A 21,260-nucleotide genomic window follows, 5' to 3' on the forward strand; every position below is an offset into this window, starting at 1 on the left:
GTAATTCCCCAAGGTGTTGCAATTTCCTGTTGGCAGCAGGGCGGCAGATGTCAGCTTAAAGAGTTGCTGTTATTATTATCAAACGCGGCACTTTTTGTGAATTTGCGGCAGCTCTTTGACGACGAGATCTCATCAATTTCACCTCAAAGCTGATCTGGGTGCATTGGCGCAATCGTGCGCAGATGATAATTAGCCGGGAAAGAGGGCGATAGAATAGAAGATAGGGACAATACTTAAATCATTCCAACCCCACCCCCCCAAAAAATAAAACCACCCCAAAACAGATCTATAATAAAAACTAGAATCATGTTTCATTTGGAATGTTTACATTTTTGAAAATATGACAGAGGTACAACATCAGAACTCTGTAATTACACGAAAAAGAGAACATGGGCAGATAGTTTACACACTTTGACCGAAATCTTGCTGAATTCTTTGTACTAAAACCTTTGCGGGGCACAAATAATTGCTGGGCTGCTCATACAATCCTACAAAATCCTCCAAAATATCCTGCTTAATTTTGAAGGATGAAGGAGATCAGGGTCAAAGACAGTGTACTGTCCATGCTTTTTTTAATTCTTTTTTTTAGTATTTTAGAAAAAAAAGTCAGTTTTTTCCAACGATGGTTAGCCGACCATCACTGGAAATTGATACAAAAATTCCACTTTTCTTAAAAATGGCAGCACACCAGGTGCCGTGATTTCACAGGATGCTTGAGACTATTATTCACTCACAGTCAAGTAAGGTACCAGGTCATTTCATAATAAATTTTGTAGTTTTATTGTTGTTGATGTTTTCAAATGTGGTGACTTTAACAGACAGTTTAACCTTGTGCTCTGCAGCACTGCGAAGCAAGGATTTCAGAATCCAAATCACTGTTGTTGAGAAATCAGACACCTGCAACCATTGTATAACATCCAGGAGAAAGAAAATCTCCAAGGGAGAGCTAATTTAACTTGAAATAGACACCGCAGCTTGATGCCACAGACACACATAAGAAAAAAAACCGGGTCTGTGACCTAGACAGTTCAAAGTTTGCCTTGGGACGGAGACTTAAAACAATAATCACAAAAGGGGGCGAAGGCAAAATCGTCGAATGACGCTAAGATCCGGCTATATTTGAGGCACTCCCGCTGATACGGGTCAGGAGTTTTCTCCAACGAAACTGGAGCCGAATCAACATGGAGTCCTGCTCGTGCCAGACAATAACCTGAAAGAACAAACCCATTTCAAATCACCTAGATTGTATAACAAACTGTGCAGTATTCCCCTCGAGGTGGTCTTAAATAGTCCCTAGCGAAACTTTTTTTTTGTGTGTTCGAAATTTCACGTTGAAGCTTGAATAATCACCTGAAAACTCAAAGAGTCACCTTGAACCTTGGAACGAGTCACTTTTGACTAGTTTGACAAAATAGCGGTACTCTGATAAAGAAACCATTCTCAATTGACTACTTCGGCAACACAACAGCCATTTTGCTGAGGTGGCACTGCGGTGGCACCAGGCTTGCGCGAGTCGCGCTCAGGTGGTGTGTGCACACACTCTGGGCTACTTCGGCCAATAGTGTTACTAAAATGTGTGCGCGCCTCGTATTTAAGAACAGCAATCAAATTTGAAAAAAACTAGTGAAGTATATCTGAAAATAGCATCTTCTTCCAATCATCTCAAACAAAAAACCAAAATTTACAGAAAAGGATCAATGCTATCAGAAGTTATGAACATTTTACTGAAACTAAAGAACCAATTTTTATAACTGTCCATGAAATGCCATTAGAGTCTATTGAGCTGAGTGACAATTACAGATTACACACAAACATTATGTTAAAGCTGAGAGTCCATCATTTGCAGCTATCCAAAAAGTAACTGGCATTATTATTGTTGAAAAACATACTTGGTTGAAAGATAGTGAGGGGACTAAACTCCCCGTGAAATTATTCTTTCTGGCAAGCTGTTACATTTGTACTTTGAAGAAATCAACGAAGGAAGGCCTTTCAAATTAGTAGTTCGTTTTGTTATTTGAGAAGCGCAAGCAAGCATTAGCACGACGTATGCGCACGCGGTTGCTATAATTCGTCGGATCAGTGCACGACATCGCGTAGCTGCAATCGGCTCAGTGAGAACGTGTCTCAGACGCTGAATTCAGGCCCAATTCAAAACATGATTCAGCAACTTTTGATTTGAAATCGAGATCCTAGAACGTTGTTTTTGTTTGTCTCGAAATAAACAGCTAAAGCTGAGCTGAAACTTCATCAGGTCAGTTGTTCAGCAACCCTTCTTTAGATTTTGAGCACTTTTGTTGCTTCAAACGAACAAAATGCACAAATTACAAATGATGGACTATACCTTTAATCATCTAAATCAAGACTGAATTTTTTTTTACTGTCAAATTCTGTGTTTTGAATATGTGGAACAAGTTAGCAATTTTTTTTCTGAAACATTAATGGTGGTTTTGGTGTAATTCCTTTGCAAGTCCTCCTCCATTCATCGAGGTGGGAAAAGGTCCATGTTTCATAATGGATATTCATCAGTTCATAGAAGGGTAAATGATCAGTGGTGGACAGCTGAATTTCGTGACCTTCATATTAAAATAGACGTAACCTTGGGAATAGAGTATGCAAATTACTTGAAAATATATAGTCAATAACATACACACTTAAGGCCAAAAAAAAAAAATATTCGGTCTCTGGTCAGACCAAAGTTCCGGAATTGACGCGGGGACGCGGCCTTTTTTTTTTTTTCTTCAAGCTTGGATTGTACAGACAAGGTGGGGTACTATCTTGTTTTTTTGGTGTCCTCATGTACATGTACATTGGTGTCCTCCATAATTTGCCTTGGTGCTCTCGATCATTTGCCTTGGTGCAATTTCCTATTCCTTGGTGCTCTTTGGGAAAAAAAATTGAGGAAGTGCGGTAATAGAGGGCGCTGTTGGAGCTACCGCGGAACATTTTGGAAAAAAAAAAAGATTGACGCGCATGATTAAAATCGACTCGCGCGCTGACCAGAGACCGACTTATTTTTTTTGTTGGCCTAATGAGTATTTTTTTTATGAAATGGAACTTGTAAGCCACATATTTTTAAATATTTTCTCTACTTCGGTAACTTTGTTTTTGACTCACCTTGTACAAGTTGAACCCTTATTCGTATTATTTCCTCAGCGTACTGGTATATCACGTTTGACATGTTTATTTCAATGTTTCCAAGTTACGATTTCGACAAAATGCCACGTTTGAAACAGCAAAAAAGACAAACTAATGCACACAACTAGCTGAAATTCAGCTCATGCTGAATATGCAACGATAGGTTTTTGATAATGGAAGAATTCCCCACCATATTGCACTTGATTCATCTGTGAAAATGGCAACTATTTTAAATCGTCACCATTTTGACAAAGTGACAAATCCGTCCAAAACCGACATTTTAAGCAATCTGAGATTTTTGGATGTTCGAACATTTTATGATGTCCTCTACATGATTACCAAATTTCGAGACACAAAATTTCATCGTCTGTTAATTACCCTACCAGTAATTACACAAAGTAATGAAAAGTGCAACACACTCAGTTTTTCATATGACAAAGTAACATTTTCGTCACTAGTCTCATTGATTTAACACCTGTGCTATATTTAGATTTACGTAGCCTCCACAATTTGCATTTTGACCAAGTGACGAATCTGTGTTCTAAAATAAATTTTATATGCGTGCCCTGTGTACAAACATATGCCACATTCATGTGACAAGTAGAATTTCCGTTTTGACAAAGCGACAAATATCTTTAGTAATTATTGTCTACTAATTAAACACGATTTAATGAAAACAGAGAATTTTGTTTGGCTATATAAACTACTGGGCTATCAACTCTGGGGGAGAAATGTCTGCCAAAGTGTGATTTGAAAAATCGACCAACGTCATTTAAGCGATTTTCTCAAAACTCTGTTTTGCAGCTGCGTGCACAGATTTGTCACTTCGTCAAAATGGTGACAATATGTATGGTGACGATATGTACTATGAACACAGTGTGATTCACTAAGCCAGTAATGTTCTCCACTTTTCGCAGAGAATATACAAAAATCCTATCAGACAGACTCACAGCAGAGCACACCTGTAGGTGCTTCACACACGTGTTGGCGCTAGCAGATGCTCCAATTCAAGACAGTCGACTCAATTCAAAAGTTTCCAAAATGTACAATATCGCCAATCCTCCCCATTATACCCTGAAGTACCAGATTATTGCCACAGCAATACAACTTCATCAAACTCAACAATCTTTCAAACTTTAATTGTCTCAATGACCTTGCTGTAATTGGAAGAAAAAAAATCTTGTGAGTGTTCTCTTTTTTTAGAAAGGATTTTCCCACAAGTTTCCTACAGTTCAACTCACTATCAGAGACCTTGCCTATTACAAAAGATGCAGGTGGTTTACCCCTCTCGAAAGGACGAGGAAAAATGAAAGAGGTGGGGAAAAGCTTAGTGTATGACTGCCATCCAATAGAGTTAGCTTACACAAAACAACTATCGTAGGACATTACCTTGTCGATAACATCAGGTGTTTTCTCTTCTTGGTTTTATTTTTTTTACAACTTCGGCAATGGGCATAATTCTGGCATAATTCCATAAATGTGGGGTCCACTTTTTTTCCTGTCCCTGCTTCATTTGACATCTAAAACTTAATAAATCTGGCTGCAATCATTAGCTCTAACCTTCCCAAATCCTCCTAATTCCTCTTTGCAAAAAGGATGGATTTTGCAGGATTGAGGCTATATGGCAACAATGTGTGGCTGATTTGGAAGAATGCCCTGTGTCAAGGTCTTGGGCCGGACCTTGTGTTGTTAATGCTCAGCCGTGTATACATTTAGGCCTAGATTATACTTGAAATTCTCTGCACAGCTCCAGGATGTCACTGGCTCTGCTTGAACATATGGACAGTGATTGCTGGAGGATTTTGTAGCATTGAGGCAGTGGTCACCCCTCCAAGGAGCACACTCAAGAAACAATGGAGGATTTTGCAGGATTGAGGCTACATGCAATTTTTACATCGAGGCAGTAGGAGAATTTTGCAGGATTGAGGTTGCATCCTAGCAAAAATGCCTAGGGAGTTAGGTTTAAGTTAATGCAGATCGACTTCCTCTAAGAGAGATTATGAATAGTAAAACCTATACCCAACATTAACAAGAAAAAAATTGTTTGAAGTCATTCTTAATGCTACTTGAATGGCAAATGACAAAGTTCAGACGAAACGGGGACAGAAGCAATGTCACACATTGGACACCAAATTTATAGAATGACACAAATTCATGTAGACTACAGAGCATGAAGAAGATTTGACAAGTTTTTGGTTTCTTTCTTTTACACTGTCAGCAGCAGATAAACGTGTAACTTCATGTAGATATTTCAGGTAACAGAGAAAAACCGTCAGCATTAAATAAAACTGTAAACATTCTTCAACATAAAATTAAAAACTATAAGAACAGACAACATTTGAGATTCAATTCAACAGTTTCATAGGTCGTCCCTGAACATGAAAATCCTCCGCAGCGATTCAGGGACCCCCAAACACCCACGCCAAAGGCGATCCATAATTTGACAACAAACGCCCACTCCAGCGATCGAAAAGAGACGCCCTTTGGGCCACGGCAGAGCTCTCCTGTGGAGTTTACTGGGTGTATAATGTCAGCCAGCGGCTCAGCACAACGGAGCCATCGACCATGACTATTGCTTACCGACTGTCTGGCTTTTTCCTGTTCAGTGATTAATACACTTTGATCATATGACCAGTCTAACTCAGGGGCGCTAGTTGGAGTGTTTTTGAAACCACGGCTTTGACTCCAGCATCGGCATACTGCTCGGGCTTCAGAATCATTAAAAGCAAACCAACTGGAAGATGACGTGGCCAAATTTAGTTAGCCCACATTTTGTTTGCCACCGTTTACACATCCGTGAATGGACGGAGCAAGCTGGTCTGGTTCCCTGACCTGAAAATCACCTGACCCCTGACCGGACAGTTCCCCCGCCCTCTGTCTAACTCCATTTCGTCTGAAGTAGAGTCACGGAACCTGACCACAAGAACAGTATTTTTCTCTTGGTTTTTCGGACATCTACAAACAAAAACCTTAAACAGGTCAAACCAACCCCCCAAAATCCACCCATTTCTCATGCATAAGACCTAACAATATTTGAGCTCAATGCCATTGCAAATGAAGAAGTTTTATATACATGTAAGATTACCCCAATAAAAGTTCCAAGGACTTTGAACTGGACCGTGACAAATTTTAAGTAAACAGGATATTGCCTTTTCTACAAAAAGAAAGAAAACAAAGCCAAGTGCGAGAATTGTTTGAATTCGGTTAGTGACCTACACGTAGTTTTTCATTCAGCTTTTTTGGCTCCTGAACAAATTTGGCCTTTCGACTGACCATATTTCATTAACAAAAGCAAGAATGACCGCAAAAGCTTTCAATAAAATTAAACACACAGACTTTTAAGTGCCGGACACTGCCACTTGAACAAGCGGTATTTTAATTACAAAATGGGCTCAGTGCTTTTGAGACACAAATACCGGTACATGTATCTGGAGATTTTTCAAGATGAAAACCAGGCTACATGGAATAACAAAACAGATTCACGTTGATGACGCTTGCAAAATTTGCATTTTACACCGTGAAGCTACAAGAACACTGTACACACATTTCGCCCTTTTCACACTAGACAAATCTCGGGGTTGATACGGGGTTGATACAGGGTTGACGCAGGGTTGAAAACATGCATCGTTTCACACTTGAAGAATTTCAACCCTGCGTCAACCCTGCGAGATTGATTTCACCCAGGGTTGAACTCAACCCTGCTCCAGACCAGGCTCAACCCTGCTCCAGACCAGGGTTGAGATTTTCAACCCGGGTTGAAATTCCTGCCAGGGTTCAAAACAGCAGTAACTGAGCATAATAAGCTTGATTTGCATGAAACAAGTGTGAAACGATGCAGGGTTGAACGCAGGTTTGAACGCGGGGTTGAAAAATCAAAAACTCAACCCGGGGCAGCACTGGCTTCGCCCAGGGTTGAGTTCTTTACCGAGTTCGTCACGGGACTCATGGACCGCCGCGGCAATTTTACCGCATTTGTCGTGGGACTCATTGCCCGTCACGGCAACTTTAACGCGTTTGTCACGAGACTGGCTTCCAAATCCAGTCACGGGACCAAGACCACGAGTTTTGCTGAACGAAGCTACTTATACCATATTATAGCTCCATGGTTGGTGTAACTGTACAAGTTTTTTGAGTGACTGTTGCACAGCTGTAGGTACCTGTACATGAACAGCACCATTTAGGGTTACATTACAACCGTTTACATGTCCCAGTGTACTGGTTTTACAGAGAGGGTCAGGCCGCCAACTTTTCAGGACGAACATCCCCCGCGGCAGTCAACACATTGGGGAACTTTGGGTGTCGCTTGACGGACCCCGCACTAAAGCGGACATCAGTCCCACAAAGGCGGAGCGGGGAAAAGAGGCTGACAATAGAGGATTTTTTTTTTTCTGAGGGGTCCCATTCATCCCGACAGACAGGCATTGTGTGGCCAGAAGTGCAAGCTGAGGTTTTCACCGCTGTAAAAGCGCTGAATGGTAATTGACTTAAACGAAAAAGAAAAGTTGGCTTTTTACGATCTAGTGCGTGGATATAATGAACAGCTGACTGTGCTGGTATAGTTGGGCTGTCGCAGTGAACACCGCAAAAACTTTAACGTTTCACTCAGATATAAAGACGCTTGTCAATATGAATAGTAACAAGGACCTCTTCAGAACCAGGTCGTCTCTCTCACTAAATAGTCGAGCATTTAATAAATTGTACATGCATATAAATTACGGAGTCACAAGACCAACACGTATTATTGTAGGCCTACTGATAGCCATCTCTCATTGATCCTGCAGTCAATCGCACCTTTGATCTCGAGCGAAATGCAACCGACCATGTACTGGTCCATTCAGTATCGGCCATTTTGATCTCAGCACTAAATTTGGATGAGTCACGAGATGAGTGGAAACAGGACACACGCAAACAACAACAAACATATTCTGTTTATTCACACATGATTGCAACCAGTATGTATACACTGTAGTTAAGAAATAGACACAAGTACCAGTATAACACAGAAGTCTATGAAACCCATGTACATTTTTATATTAAATACTAAATTATTTTGTCAGAAACCTTCCTCATCTTCCAAAATTAAAAATGGAGCAGGAAAACCAAATGAGATGTATTTTTACATGAAAATATTCTTTAGGCATGCAACTGAGGAGCGAAAAAAAAAAAAAAAAAAAAAAAAAAAAAAGCTTCACATGACTTTAGGCCAAAAAAAAAAAGTCTCCGGTTTCTGGTATGCGCACGCGTCGCCGTAGCCATGCGCGTCGGCAAAATGAAAAAGTTTTTTTTTCAATACAAGATGATGTCTCAAAACCGCCAAACTCACTGGTTTGACTGGAATTCTGCTGCTGCACATTTTTAACGTGTTTTTAGATGGGGTTATGATCGAGAATAAGCTTTATGTGGCCTCTCTGGACTCCCATATATTTGCACCAAGTTTAGTCGGGCACCATTTGCAGTCATCAGCCGACATTTGAAGCCAAAAAAAAAAAAAAAAAACAGGTAAAAAAAAAAAAAAAAGCCGCGTCGCCGCACCACTTTTGGGGCAAGCTCCATACCAGAAACCGGAGACTTATTTTTTTGGGCCTTAGTGGTTTTTTTTTTTTTTTTTTTTATGGCATGTAAAGCGTGAAGTGAAAAACGAGGAAATCAGCTGATTTGAGAAAAAGCTGTATGCCTGATTTTCTGTTCCTTGACGGAATTTGGCAATGGGCATGAACATGCATGAAGCCCCAAGGAATAGTGGCTGAGCTACGGTGTAGATCCTAAATAGTGTCCTGGTACATTGGAGGGATCCGTTATAACCATCAGAGGATTCTGCCTGATTTGTTTCCTTTCCACACAAAACCTGGTTATAGGCCAACTGTATAAACCTTACCAAAAAAAGTACATATTGTATATGTACATATTTGTATTGTTCATTTACACAAACAAACATGTTTACATTCACCTACTAAAATTAACTGGTATACGCATACAAGTGCATTTACAGCAATCGGTCGTTTTTGTATTGGAAATGACCAGGTCATGGACAAACAAAGAAATAAATAAAACAACTATGGAAATTATAACAAAACAATATATTGACAATTACTGTAGGTACGTGCAGTGCCCAAGGCCATTATGCAATACATTCAGTTCCTGGTACAAACAAACACGCACACGTGAATAATATTCTGAATATCAATGAATATATTCGATTCACACTGGAGGGCAATTGTCTGTCCTGCTACAACAAATCATATTCACGCTGAGTTCTGCTAGTGGGGTGTGTAAAATACATACCTAAATGGTATGTATTCATAATATATACATTTTCAACAACAACAACAACAACAACAAAAGTCACTGCCTTCAATAAATAAATCAGTGCCTCCTTCAATATACCTATCGCCGTTTGCGAGTTAGCCACGCCCCTTAGACAACCCTATGGAATTTTGTTACGCTAAGTTTTGTTTGTCTCAGATGTTGCGCGTTCCGCGTCCATTTGTATATTGCACAAGCTGCGTTGACACGATTCTAACGCGATTTTATTGCGATAGGTCAATTAAATAAATCGTTGCTTCCCATGAAACAAATTCAAAGTTCAGGAACTGTGTGTAAAGTACTCTAAATGTGACAAGGTTTTTTCCAACCAACACCACAGCACTTCTTGTTTTCTGATTGTCTTTTGAAGACCATTTGCAGCTATTCAAAAGTAACCGACCAAATTATTATAAAAAGCTAACTTGGTAAACTCCCTGTGAAATTATTCCTTCTGGCATGCTATCATTTTGAAGAAAACAATATTAGGTCATTTCCACAGATGTGTCAAGTGACACATTTTTGGAAATTTCTGTTTGTAGCTGGTTTGTAATTAAATGAATCCGTGAATGGGTGTAAACGTTGACACCGCGCACGCACACGCGCTGCTGCTATTCTTCATCGGTTCAGTGTGTGAAACCCTGATTTCGGGATTGTGCCACGAGATGGCGCAATTAAAAATATACATGGCAACTTTTGAACTGAAATCAAGATCGAGAATATTGTATTTTCTCGAAACACACAGCATTCACAGAGCTAAAACTTCATCGGGTTAGTTGTTAAGCACCCTTCTTTAGATTTTGAGCAATTTTGTTGCTTCAAACGAGAAAAAAATCCACAAATGACAACGGTCCATTCTGTATGTATGGTCCAATCTGAAATTTACATAGTGCACACACCACTGCAAACATTTAGTTGTGTAATCGTCCTTGTCAACAACAAAAGAAGCAGAAGAACTTATGAACAATTTCAAATGTGGAAAGCATTAAAAAGGAAAAGCTACTAAATGTCATAAAGGGCTTAAGTAGCTGCTAATTTAAAATTTGGCTTTTATTTGAGCTTCACACCTTTAGAGCAGCCAAGAACCCCATCAAATGGCCTAATTTGGTCATCAGATACCGAGGCCACTCTTAAGCAGTTTGATCAATACGGCTACACCATAGAATCAGAGCCTGGCATAATAAATAAACACGGGGTAGGATTTATTAGTCTTTGAGGATCAGGCCTGAAATCTGGGCCAGCGTAATCAGAGAAAGCAAGGGAGCTGCTGGGGAAAAAAAGGCGAGGATTGTTGGCATGAGGAGGCGAGGATGAAATGAAACGGTAGAAACGAGAAGATTTAGAAGCTTGATGAAATTGATTGAAGAGAAAAGAGAATTGCCTCAGTTCAGACAGCAGCAAAATATACTCTGAACGCACACACAATTTTATGCATAATTTGAAAACACTGAATAACAATGTTGGTTCTATTTGGGATATTTTTATCAACTTAATTTATAACATGGGTGATAAAACTGATACTTCTCTAGCTACATTTTGTCACAATTTGTTACATTTTGTGCACAATTTAGTACATTTTGTTACATTCTGTGCACGTTTAAGTACATTTTGTTACACTGTGTTACAAACAGTGAACCTCTCTATTAAATCCTTCAGGCAGTGCATTTTAATTGTTTCCCCCTTAACTGTGAAAAATTTAGCTCAAACCTATTATAAGTTAAATATTATATTAGTTTAAATTCAACCGATTCCATTATTTTTTTCCAATGGAAACAAAGCTTGCATTTAAAATTACATATAAATTAAGCTTGAACTCATAGAAACAACTTTTAAAAATAATTTGTAAAAATTGGAAAATGTGCCAGTGGACTACATGTGTATGTATGTTACACTGTCGTCCACACATTTCTTTTTTTGTCATGTTAATTCTTATATCTTCTGTTATATGTACACTTACACAATATAGCATTAGCAATGATAAATTAAAATTTAACGTCCACACATGAAAATGTACATGTGCAGTACATGTACATGTACATTCAATCACCAAATTACATTGTTGCGCATGAAACATGTATCAAACATTACTTAATTCTCCACTTTCAACAACTCATGAAATAAAAAAGTGCCAAAGTGTCCAAAATCAATGAAAATATCAAGTGGGAAAAAACCTCATTCCCGATTGGAGGTTGGGGGGGGGGGGGGGTCTGAGAGTTAGATTAGAGAAACATGAAATAATTTCCTTCACATTGGGTTGGACCCAGGGCGGTCTCTATGCTCAGAACAGGTGACCTTCATTATGTACAGACTGGTTGGCTGGATAACAATGGGGGTCGTAACAATAGAAGCTGGCTGAGTGATGGCTCAGCCGTACCGATGATTGATAACAATGTTCTGGCTCTGGTTTTTTCCCTGATTTGCCTGACTGAACTTAGAATGATGTACAATGTTCTAAATTCGCTGATAGAGTTAGGCTGATAGAGGGTGTTTTTTTTTATACATGTAGATATATACAGAATTGCTAAAAGATTGCTTCATTCTCATAAAATAGACATTTTTGGCTAAAATGTTGACATAAAATGTCTATTTTATGAGAATGAAGCAATCTTTTAGCAATTCGGTATACATATACAGTAATACCATGACTTGACATTTTATCATCATTAAGGAAATGTTTCATAACATTTTTTTATACTGATACGGTATTGTTAAACTACGAATTGCCATGCCTTTGGACAGAACTGATGGGATGACGTCTTAGGCAAAATGTGTTTCTCTATAAAAAAAAATTTTCAGGTCATGCCTACAGAATAAGGCCCCAGCACCATGTATCTCCACTGACCATAGTGTCATCTATGCATGTACTTTATATGTTCTGTATGAAATGCCTTATACATGTACCGGTATGTACAGTGTACGTAGATGAACACGTATTTGTACATGTTAACCACATGTATGGCTATTCCGTAATAATGAAGTCGTACAAAGTGTTACAATCCTAGATTGTCTGCATTTGTGTAGGATAAAGAAGTATTCACAGCACAGTAAGGAGCATCCCATCCTGCAAGGGTGATGACCTTTTTCTCCTTAAGTACTTCATTGTTAAAGCCTGCATTATAATATTCAAGTGTTTCTCAACGAGAAGGGTGTGGGTTGTATAATATTTCTGGAACCCCAAATGTCAATATTTAAGTCTATCTGATAAATTTGATACTGGGTATAAAATTACACTTAAAACCAGAAATGATTTAATAAACATACATGTAACAGTATCTTGGTTATTTTAATTATTTATAAGTACAAGTACAAGCACACTATTTCTGAATACTCACGTTAACAAAATGACGCAGACATTGGGCTGATAAAATACCAAATGAGCATGGTGAAACATTTTAACGCAAATTTAACATGTCGGTTTGACAAGTACAGCACCATATAAGGATGTGACTTTGCATTTATGTTTGTAAACGTTTAGCAAAACTTCTCGCCATTTTACAAAAAAAGCTGACGCGTTTACTAATTATGTCTGCAGATCAGCACAACTGACATGATAATTAACGTCATTAATTATCATTGTGCCATGCATGTGTACATTGGAAGATCGTGTGAACGAAGGTCCCTTTTCTATATTTCGGGTTTAAAAATATATTTTTGAAAATTGTATACGGACTCAAGAATTTTTTAATTTTAATGTGTAAAACAACACATCCTTAGCACCATGCACAGACTCCTGAGAGCTCAATCCTCTACCCAGTACATGCTCCTATGTAAGCTCATGAAAATTTAAAACCATTATCATTTTTAATTTATAAAAATCAAACCATTCACAGTACATGTATGTGAACAAAGCTTGGCAGTGACTCTGCCATTCACAGCAGCAAATTGTCAGTAATCTGAGCACGTCGAGTGCGGGTGACTCAATCATTTGTGTTTGGAAATAATAGCCTCCTCACGATGTGCGAGCGCACGCAATGAAACCGGACTTGGCGTCGCTTTGCTCTGGAGCCAGTGTGTAAACACCAATAGCATGTCTGCTCGGCAGGCTTTTGCGTGGGTGCACTCAATTGTGTCGGCCTTTGATGTGATCGGGATTGTTTTGATTTTGGCGAGCAGGTAAAGTGCTCAAGTCTGTATGTTGAGCTGATTGTGATCAAACAATATGGTAGGCCTACGTGTCGACTGTGAACCAACTTCTTGATTTTTCCTCACATTTTCAAGTCAATCCTATAGTCATACAGTTTCTACAGCCGAACAGCGACTACATTTGTACACTCTAATGCATAATATCAGTCTGCACACAACCTTATAGCCACAATGTCCTGTTTACCCCTACGATAACATACCAAATTTTCCAAAATTTAGAACAGCTTTTTCAGTATTATGATGATTCAGGACTGCATGTTATGCAAAAATTCCAAAACAAATTTGTACACGTTTGTACAAATTTTTGTTTTAAAAGTTTCTGTTTTAGAAACTTCCCTGCAAGTTTCCCATGGAGGGTTGAAAACTTCATGAGATTGAAGATTTTCAACTGTTTATACTAAGCGAAATCTACTCCTGGAATAAGGAAACTCCATCTGAGTTCATTTATAAGACTGAGTAATTTTGCCAAAAAAACAAAATTCATGTAAATCAATATGAGGTTTTTCCCTTCAATTACGTATTTACACTGTATACTCAGTGTGTTACCTCCTAAGTAAAAGTTGGAAAAACACTCAGGTCCCGCCTCGACGCAAAAAATTCCATGTGATGAAAATTCATGTAATTTTTAAATACCATGTTTTCTAAATTTTGATGTTCTTAAGTCTAATCTTGATGAATAGGCAATGGACATAGTATGCGGATACTTCAAATTCTCTGCCAAATGTTTTACAGAGTCAGAACCCACAGCCCAAAATGGAGATCATGTTTTCTATGAAAAAAGCTAACAATCTTTTTTTTATGTAAATAATCTTTTAAACTGTGATTCACATGCAGTAAATTGCCTTTAATAAATTAACCCTAACTCCCTTGACCTTTTTGCTAGAATGTAGCCTCAATCCTGCAAAATCCTACAATTGGCAAAATAGCATCTAGCCTCAATCCTGCAAAATCCTCCATTATTTCTTGAATATGGTACGTGGAGGGGTGACCAGTGCCTGAATCCTGCAAAATCCTGCGTCAGTGACGGTCAATATGTTGAGGCTTGGCCAGTGACATCCTGGAGCAGTACGGAGGATTTCAAGCATAATCCAGGCCTATATTTATGCATGGCTGAGTCAAAACAACACAAGGTCCGGCCCAAGACCTTGACAAAGTGCATCCTACGGAATCAGTAATGCACTTTTGCCATGTACATGTAACCTCGATCCTCCAAATTCCTCCACTTTGGCAAAGAGGATTTTGAAGGATTCAGGGCAGTTAGGGTTAAAGCATTTTTCAATAACGATGAGAGTTAACAAGGAATAGGCAAATTGTGAAGTAAAAAAGCTACTCTTTCCTTTTTTGACTGTCTGCTGCTGTTTGAACAGTCACAGACAGTCAAAAAATAAAATTCTCTGCCCTTGCCATGCCTTTTACTGACCAACAATCAGATCATATTTCAAGCAAGCACTGTGACTAGTCAAATTCAATCACCTTTAGTCAAAGCATAGCTGTATCAAGTTACTTGTACATCAGTCACAGCCAGTCAATCCTGCTTTATGTAGGCTGGGAGCTCTTAACTGTTGGAAACAGTCACTTGATTGATTTTGATTGAAAAGACAACTTGGCACAGAATGTATGTTTGCATAAGAGGGTTAAGAGTGTTTTTGACCCCATTTTTTTGGTCATTTTGTACATTATTTTTGGTAGAAGTGCGATTTTTCTTACGCATTTTCCAGTTGTCGCGATTGCTAATTATTCAGATTTGCACATTCACAGTGCATCATGGTGAAACTGAAAGCCGTTGTGTGTTGCGTTTTGTTTTCGTCGATTTACCCCAAACTTACCCCCCCCCCCAAAAAAATCAAAACCTTGAACTTTATCCACAACAGTACTGATGGTTCAAACATCACAAATTAGGTGAGTAAAAAATAAGTTGATTTTCGTTCCATATATATTGCCTATCAATGTATGATCCTCCAAATTAGGAGACTAAACTTAAAATTAACAACAATGCCACAGTTCACAAAAGTCTGCCAAATGATGAACTGAATGTTCATCAACATACTGAACACATGATTATTACAGCTCGCATGTGACATTGTAAGACTTCAAAAAAACTTCACATGCGTTGCAAGCAAATTATCAACATACCGATAGTTTACTGAAGCAGTACACGTAAATTGCAATACACTTCCTTAGGTTGTCCTGCAAATGTTCATATGCAAAAGTTTGTAACAGTTTGACGTTTGATATCAGACTTTTTTTTTATTTTGGAGGTTGTTTTTTTTCAGTTGGACGTTTTATTTAAATAGCTGCAAAGAAAACCCTTGGAAAAAATGTTGCAACCTGACGCCACTTTTTTCTTCATATATCATCTCAATGAAGGTCATTCATTGCAAAAATGATAAGACATTAAATGATGAATCTGGGCCTGAGTGAGAAACATTTTGTACACAATCGCGGAAGTGGCGTCAGGTTGCAACATTTTTTCCAAACCCCTATCCCACCACAAATTATTACAGAATTATAACATCGAAAAACAACTTAATAATACTAGTAAAATCTACTTATATGTAAAAAATCAACAAACACAATTTTTGTTTACAAAATACATGTACAAACCTTTCCCAACTGCAGAAACAGACACAGAATCACTGCCCAGAAACATGACAGTCAGCAGATGTGGATAGGTAGTCTCCAAGGCAAGACACAGCATCTGAAAGGCTTGGCTCCCCCGGCTGGGCAGTAGGTCCAGCAGCTTCTGAACCTTAGCCTGCGGGCCGGGTTGCTGCTCGATCTCCCCCACGTCTGCCTGGCTCAGCACGCTGGGCTGAAGCATTGGGTACAACCGCTCGACCTCAACCGACTGCACAAACTTGGCCCGGTGGAACTTCAGAATCTGAGTGTGTCTCTCCTCCATGGCTTCGGCTGACCGGGAAGAGTTTATCTACAGACTGCCTTGTTGGTAGTTTGGCATCACTTCAGCCTGAAACCTTTTTCGTTTTCAGACATGTTTGTTATTAAAACCAAAACGCTTGGTCGATTTGTGTTCAACAACAGCTGTGCGGTCGGCCATTTTTGATTCTGTTCGAGAACTCTCGAAACGTCACACTCCTGGTTCGTTTATGGAGAAACAAACCACGTTATTTCGTTTCAAATACTTGAAGTTGATAAAGAAATTGACACTTTACCTGAATGTCACGAACGAGAAAATATTAAGCCCAGTTTGGGTCGACTTGGGTGAAAATTTGCAATGGGTGCCAACTATTTGCTACCCATTCGATAGTCGCCATCTTGAATGTTGAACAATTTTATGACAACAGCTCCCTCTCTGGCTGTCAATCAAAATGACGTCTTGTTCCATATAAGGCAAGAAAGGCGGAGAACTTTTGCCATACAAGGAAATGATATTACCATATAAGGAAATACAAGGGTACTTTTTTAACACCCATTTCCAGAAAAGTTTCTTTTATTTATTATCACAGCATTTATTGATGCGGTCTTCAAGTTAACAAAATGCTTGCTGTCGTACAATTTTGCTTATTTTGTTGAAATAACAGCATTATTTGCCCAGTTTGCAGCAATTTTATTAGTTTTCATTATTTTCCAAAGTAAAGAAAATATAAATTCAGCATAAAAAAATCCATAGTTCCGTCATGGAAGTCTAGGAAGGACTAGACCTCCATCGATCCATGATGGTCTATAAAACACATAGCTCCATGGTTCCATGCAAATAGAGAGGGGGAAAAATACGTTTGTCTCCCGGCCAAAGAACTTTTGTGTTAAAAGCAAAAAGGCCCAACAAACAAAACTGCTGACATCGCCTGGTCATTATTTATTCACTTTTTAAAGCATGATATTTTTGGAGACTGACATTTTGAAATTTTTTGGGAAAAACTGTGATCCATATCAAGACAAGATGAAGACAGGAACTAGCTTCGCGCCATGTCGGCAAATTCTGTTTTTTAATATATTTATTTTTCCATTTTTTTACGAGTCGTGGTTTTGAGATCAAACCCCATACGTACACACCACTAGACTCTTTCCAGAGGTTCGCTATAGCGCCCTCTACGTCAAGAAAGGTCTCAAACTGTAGTTGAAAACTGCTCCACTTTTTTCCCATTATGACTAAGATTACACGAAGAATGTCGATGATTGTACATATTGTATTGTCTCCCTTCAAACAAACACAAAGTTTTAAGTCCATGTCTTCGCAATCTCCAACTCAAATTTTCAATGTTCATTAGCCCTAAACTTGTTCACTTGTCCTCAGTTCCTCCTTGTTTTTCCGTTTTCATCTCTTTTTTTTTGTATATTTATCCCCTGCAGAATGTTTCACCGAATAAACTCCATAAATGAACACAATTTTCCACTTCGAATTTGTTTCAAAGCTGTTTATTTCATATCACTCAAAGAAAGAAAATCTTTTTAAACCAGTTTTTGAGGATGTGAATTTAAATGCTTAGTTTATGTGAGCTCCAATTGAGCATTCCTATTATTTTTTTATTCACTGAACAAAATTGCAAAGTTTCTATATTTTTGAAAATGTTATAGTGCAGTAGAACTCGAAACTATGATTTGTATGGGAAATGTAAAACAAGAATGGTGGTTTGTGAAATTATGTACTGAAAATGGCTTTATGGACAAATAACTTGAAAATCAACAATTTTTTTCAAAGGGTACAAAGAATTTTAGTATTACAATATGTGCAGACATTTTTTTTCTCTTAAAGGCACTAAGTATACTGGTTATTGTTGCATATCTACTTCAGTGTCAAAATCACAATATTAATGTTTGGAAAATATTTGTGAAAACATCAGTTTAACAAGATGTCAAGATTTGAGGGGAAAAAATGAAGGCACTGATGTGAAGACAAAAACTAATCTACAAAATACAGAGAAATATTTCGTTATCAAGAAACAAATGAAATAACCATTACATTTTCAAGAGAAACATGTAATAAATGCCAAACAAATCAAATGTATCTGCGATATCTACTTTGTTTAGTATTAGGAATAAATAATATTATTGCCATATATCATAGGTATATAACAATGAATTATGTCCAGAAACCCTGACCAGAAAACGGAACACAAATTAATATTTACCATCACCAATTTCATTACTTGTTTTTCGTCAATAGTAAAAAAAAATTGCATGAGATTCTACACTGATTTAATTTTTGTGCTTCAACACTACGCATCTTAAACAACAAACTGTGGTTTTTTTCTCCTGTATTAGTAATATTTCTTTGTTTCTGTTTGCTAAAAAGATTTCTAGAGTTTTGCTATTTAATGTACGACAATTGCAACAGTCGTTGAGCGGTAAAATATATACATTTTACGGTTGCACTTATATACTCACAGAAATTAGGCATGTACACAAAAGCAGGCACAAAACTATATTAAATACAACATTGATTATCTTAAAAGCAAAATTAAATAAAAAAATCAAAGCACATTTAAAGTGTGAAAGAAAAAGTATTATAATTTGCAATGTCAAATGAAGTTTTAAAAATAAATTTGCAAAGGCTCTTGAGAAATGCTAAATATGTTAAGCAACTATACAAAAAGAAGTACTGTTAAGTTTATCTTGTTAATTTCTAAGCTCATAATAATAGTTTGTATATATTTTACGGCATAATGAATTAATTTTAGCTACAAAGCAAAACATAACAAGTTTTTTAAAAGGGTAGAAATATAAGAAAAAAGATGTTGCAGGTATAATTTATTTCAATAAGTTATTAGTGTTTTTCCTTTTTGAATTTGCACTACAAATCAAAAATGTGTCGCTAACAAAAGCTCATAACATCAAATCCTGACAAATTTACCCCAAAATTTAATAAATATTCAAACCAAACTGAATATTGAAACGCCGAAAATTCTAGTAAAACAGACTGCAAGGTTTTTGCTTAAAGCTGCAACGTGATTAAAAAAAGGTTATCATTGTAATTTTGTTGTCACCTTTTTAAACAGAACATCAATATCATTTGTCTGAACATGTTACAAATTGATTACTGAGGGTATTAATTCAAAACCTTGATTTTTCATCAATATCAAAAAATGTAACTTCGACATTATCCGAGCATGAAACGCTGCAACGAAGTACAAAGTAAAGTATTTATGAAAATCACTATACATATAATATTTATCACAATTTTTGGCTAACATGCAATCTAATAATGCGCAAGTTTTAACAAAATGTCCACACAAAAAAAAAGATAAATAAACAACTGAAACCACCAAAAAATTCCTACTAATTTACATATTTCTAGCTCTTAATACAACAAGCCTAACATCAAAACTGGAAGACAATGATTTTCAAAAAGCTTTACTAGTTGCATTATTTTTATTTTTTTTGTTGATAGACCTCATGGGAGCAGCCATCTTTGTTGGTCAAGTTCCTTGAAGGCAAAGTAATGAAATACCTATGAGGCTGACCATGACATCACAGGTACCTGCCTATATGTTCATATTGCTACCTAAATAAGGTTTTAGCCCGACACAGTCACTATTGTCAATGGCTATGGATAGTCACTGTGGCGTGCCAATAGCCAAAATAGCCTTAGCCCTATTAAACTCAATTCGGACACTGCAAATGAGGTCATTTTGGGTGTAGAAATAACTACACCATTTTTGGATGTAACACTATGCGTACACACTCGCTTTTATCTATTCACAGCTATTTAATCATATAATACACTTTTGCATATTCATTCAAATTTCATATAAACTATATCGAATTGTCATTATCATAAGATACTCTAAAATATTGCTACGCGGTGCGGAGTGCATCTTTAAGTATGCTTCAAAAACCCATAATACAGAAAACTGCACGGCGATTATTTTTTTTTACTAAGCCTTGTGTCATATGGTTGTAGCCTCCGTAAGGCACAGTACATGTGTCATGATAGCCTTGAGCTCAAGTCAAATAAATTTTGGCCGAAAACCTACACATAAATATTGAGTCCACAGCATACCTCAAAATACAATTAGCGTGGCTGATTGCGTTACTCCTATACATTACTATTGCAAAGATTCCATCTAATATGCAAATATACCACAAATACAGCTAACAGTCCTTTCCAATATTAGTATTTTAATATTTAACAAAAAAATGTCCTTAATTTAACAGAAAACTTTAGAATCCAGCAAAATATTACTCGTTTCTACACCTTCACCCAATTGTTCCAAAAAATCTTTTTTCCTTTTCTTTTTTTAAGTTGGTAATCAACCAAGTCACAAAAAATGTTAACCAACACCTTCACCAGCTGTGTTGAGATCCTTCAGTAATAACCTGGCCAAACTCAGAGCATTCCAACGTGAGAACAGACCCCGATCCACAAGGCTCCGCCCCGTGGTTTCTTTGACCAATCACGGCTGTGATTAATGTCCGACATGCAAGGAACAAGAATTAAGATATTGGAGAGACGAGCATGTTGTTGCCCACGAGGGCTCAGGGGGCAGGGGCTTATTGACTGGTCACCTGCTAGGCACAGTGCTGGTTGGTACACATTATGGACCATTAAAATGCAATATGAGTTATTCCGAGTCAGAGTTGTAATGACTCGAGTCAATGACTCGACTCGAGTCCGACTCAAGTCACAATTTTTGATGACTCGACTCGACTCGAGTCCCTAAGGGTAAATGACTCGACTCGAATCGCCGCAAGCAAATGACTCGACTCAACTCAAGTCCCTC

At 37.7% G+C, this 21,260-nt stretch overlaps 1 protein-coding gene across 1 annotated transcript; it reads right to left on the minus strand.

Moving 5' to 3' along the window:
- Positions 1-1,102: 1,102 nt before the first annotated feature.
- LOC119731353 lies at positions 1,103-16,858 on the minus strand. The gene is made up of 2 exons (XM_038204532.1): positions 16,166-16,858; positions 1,103-1,210 (listed from the first exon to the last, which is right to left on the minus strand). Exons 1-2 carry the CDS (start codon positions 16,478-16,480, stop codon positions 1,103-1,105), a joined length of 423 nt encoding a protein of 140 aa, XP_038060460.1. The 5' UTR covers positions 16,481-16,858.
- Between the last annotated feature and the right edge of the window lie 4,402 nt (positions 16,859-21,260).

The sequence above is a fragment of the Patiria miniata genome, unplaced genomic scaffold (assembly GCF_015706575.1).
Source record: "Patiria miniata isolate m_02_andy unplaced genomic scaffold, ASM1570657v1 HiC_scaffold_23, whole genome shotgun sequence".
NCBI lineage: Eukaryota > Metazoa > Echinodermata > Asteroidea > Valvatida > Asterinidae > Patiria > Patiria miniata.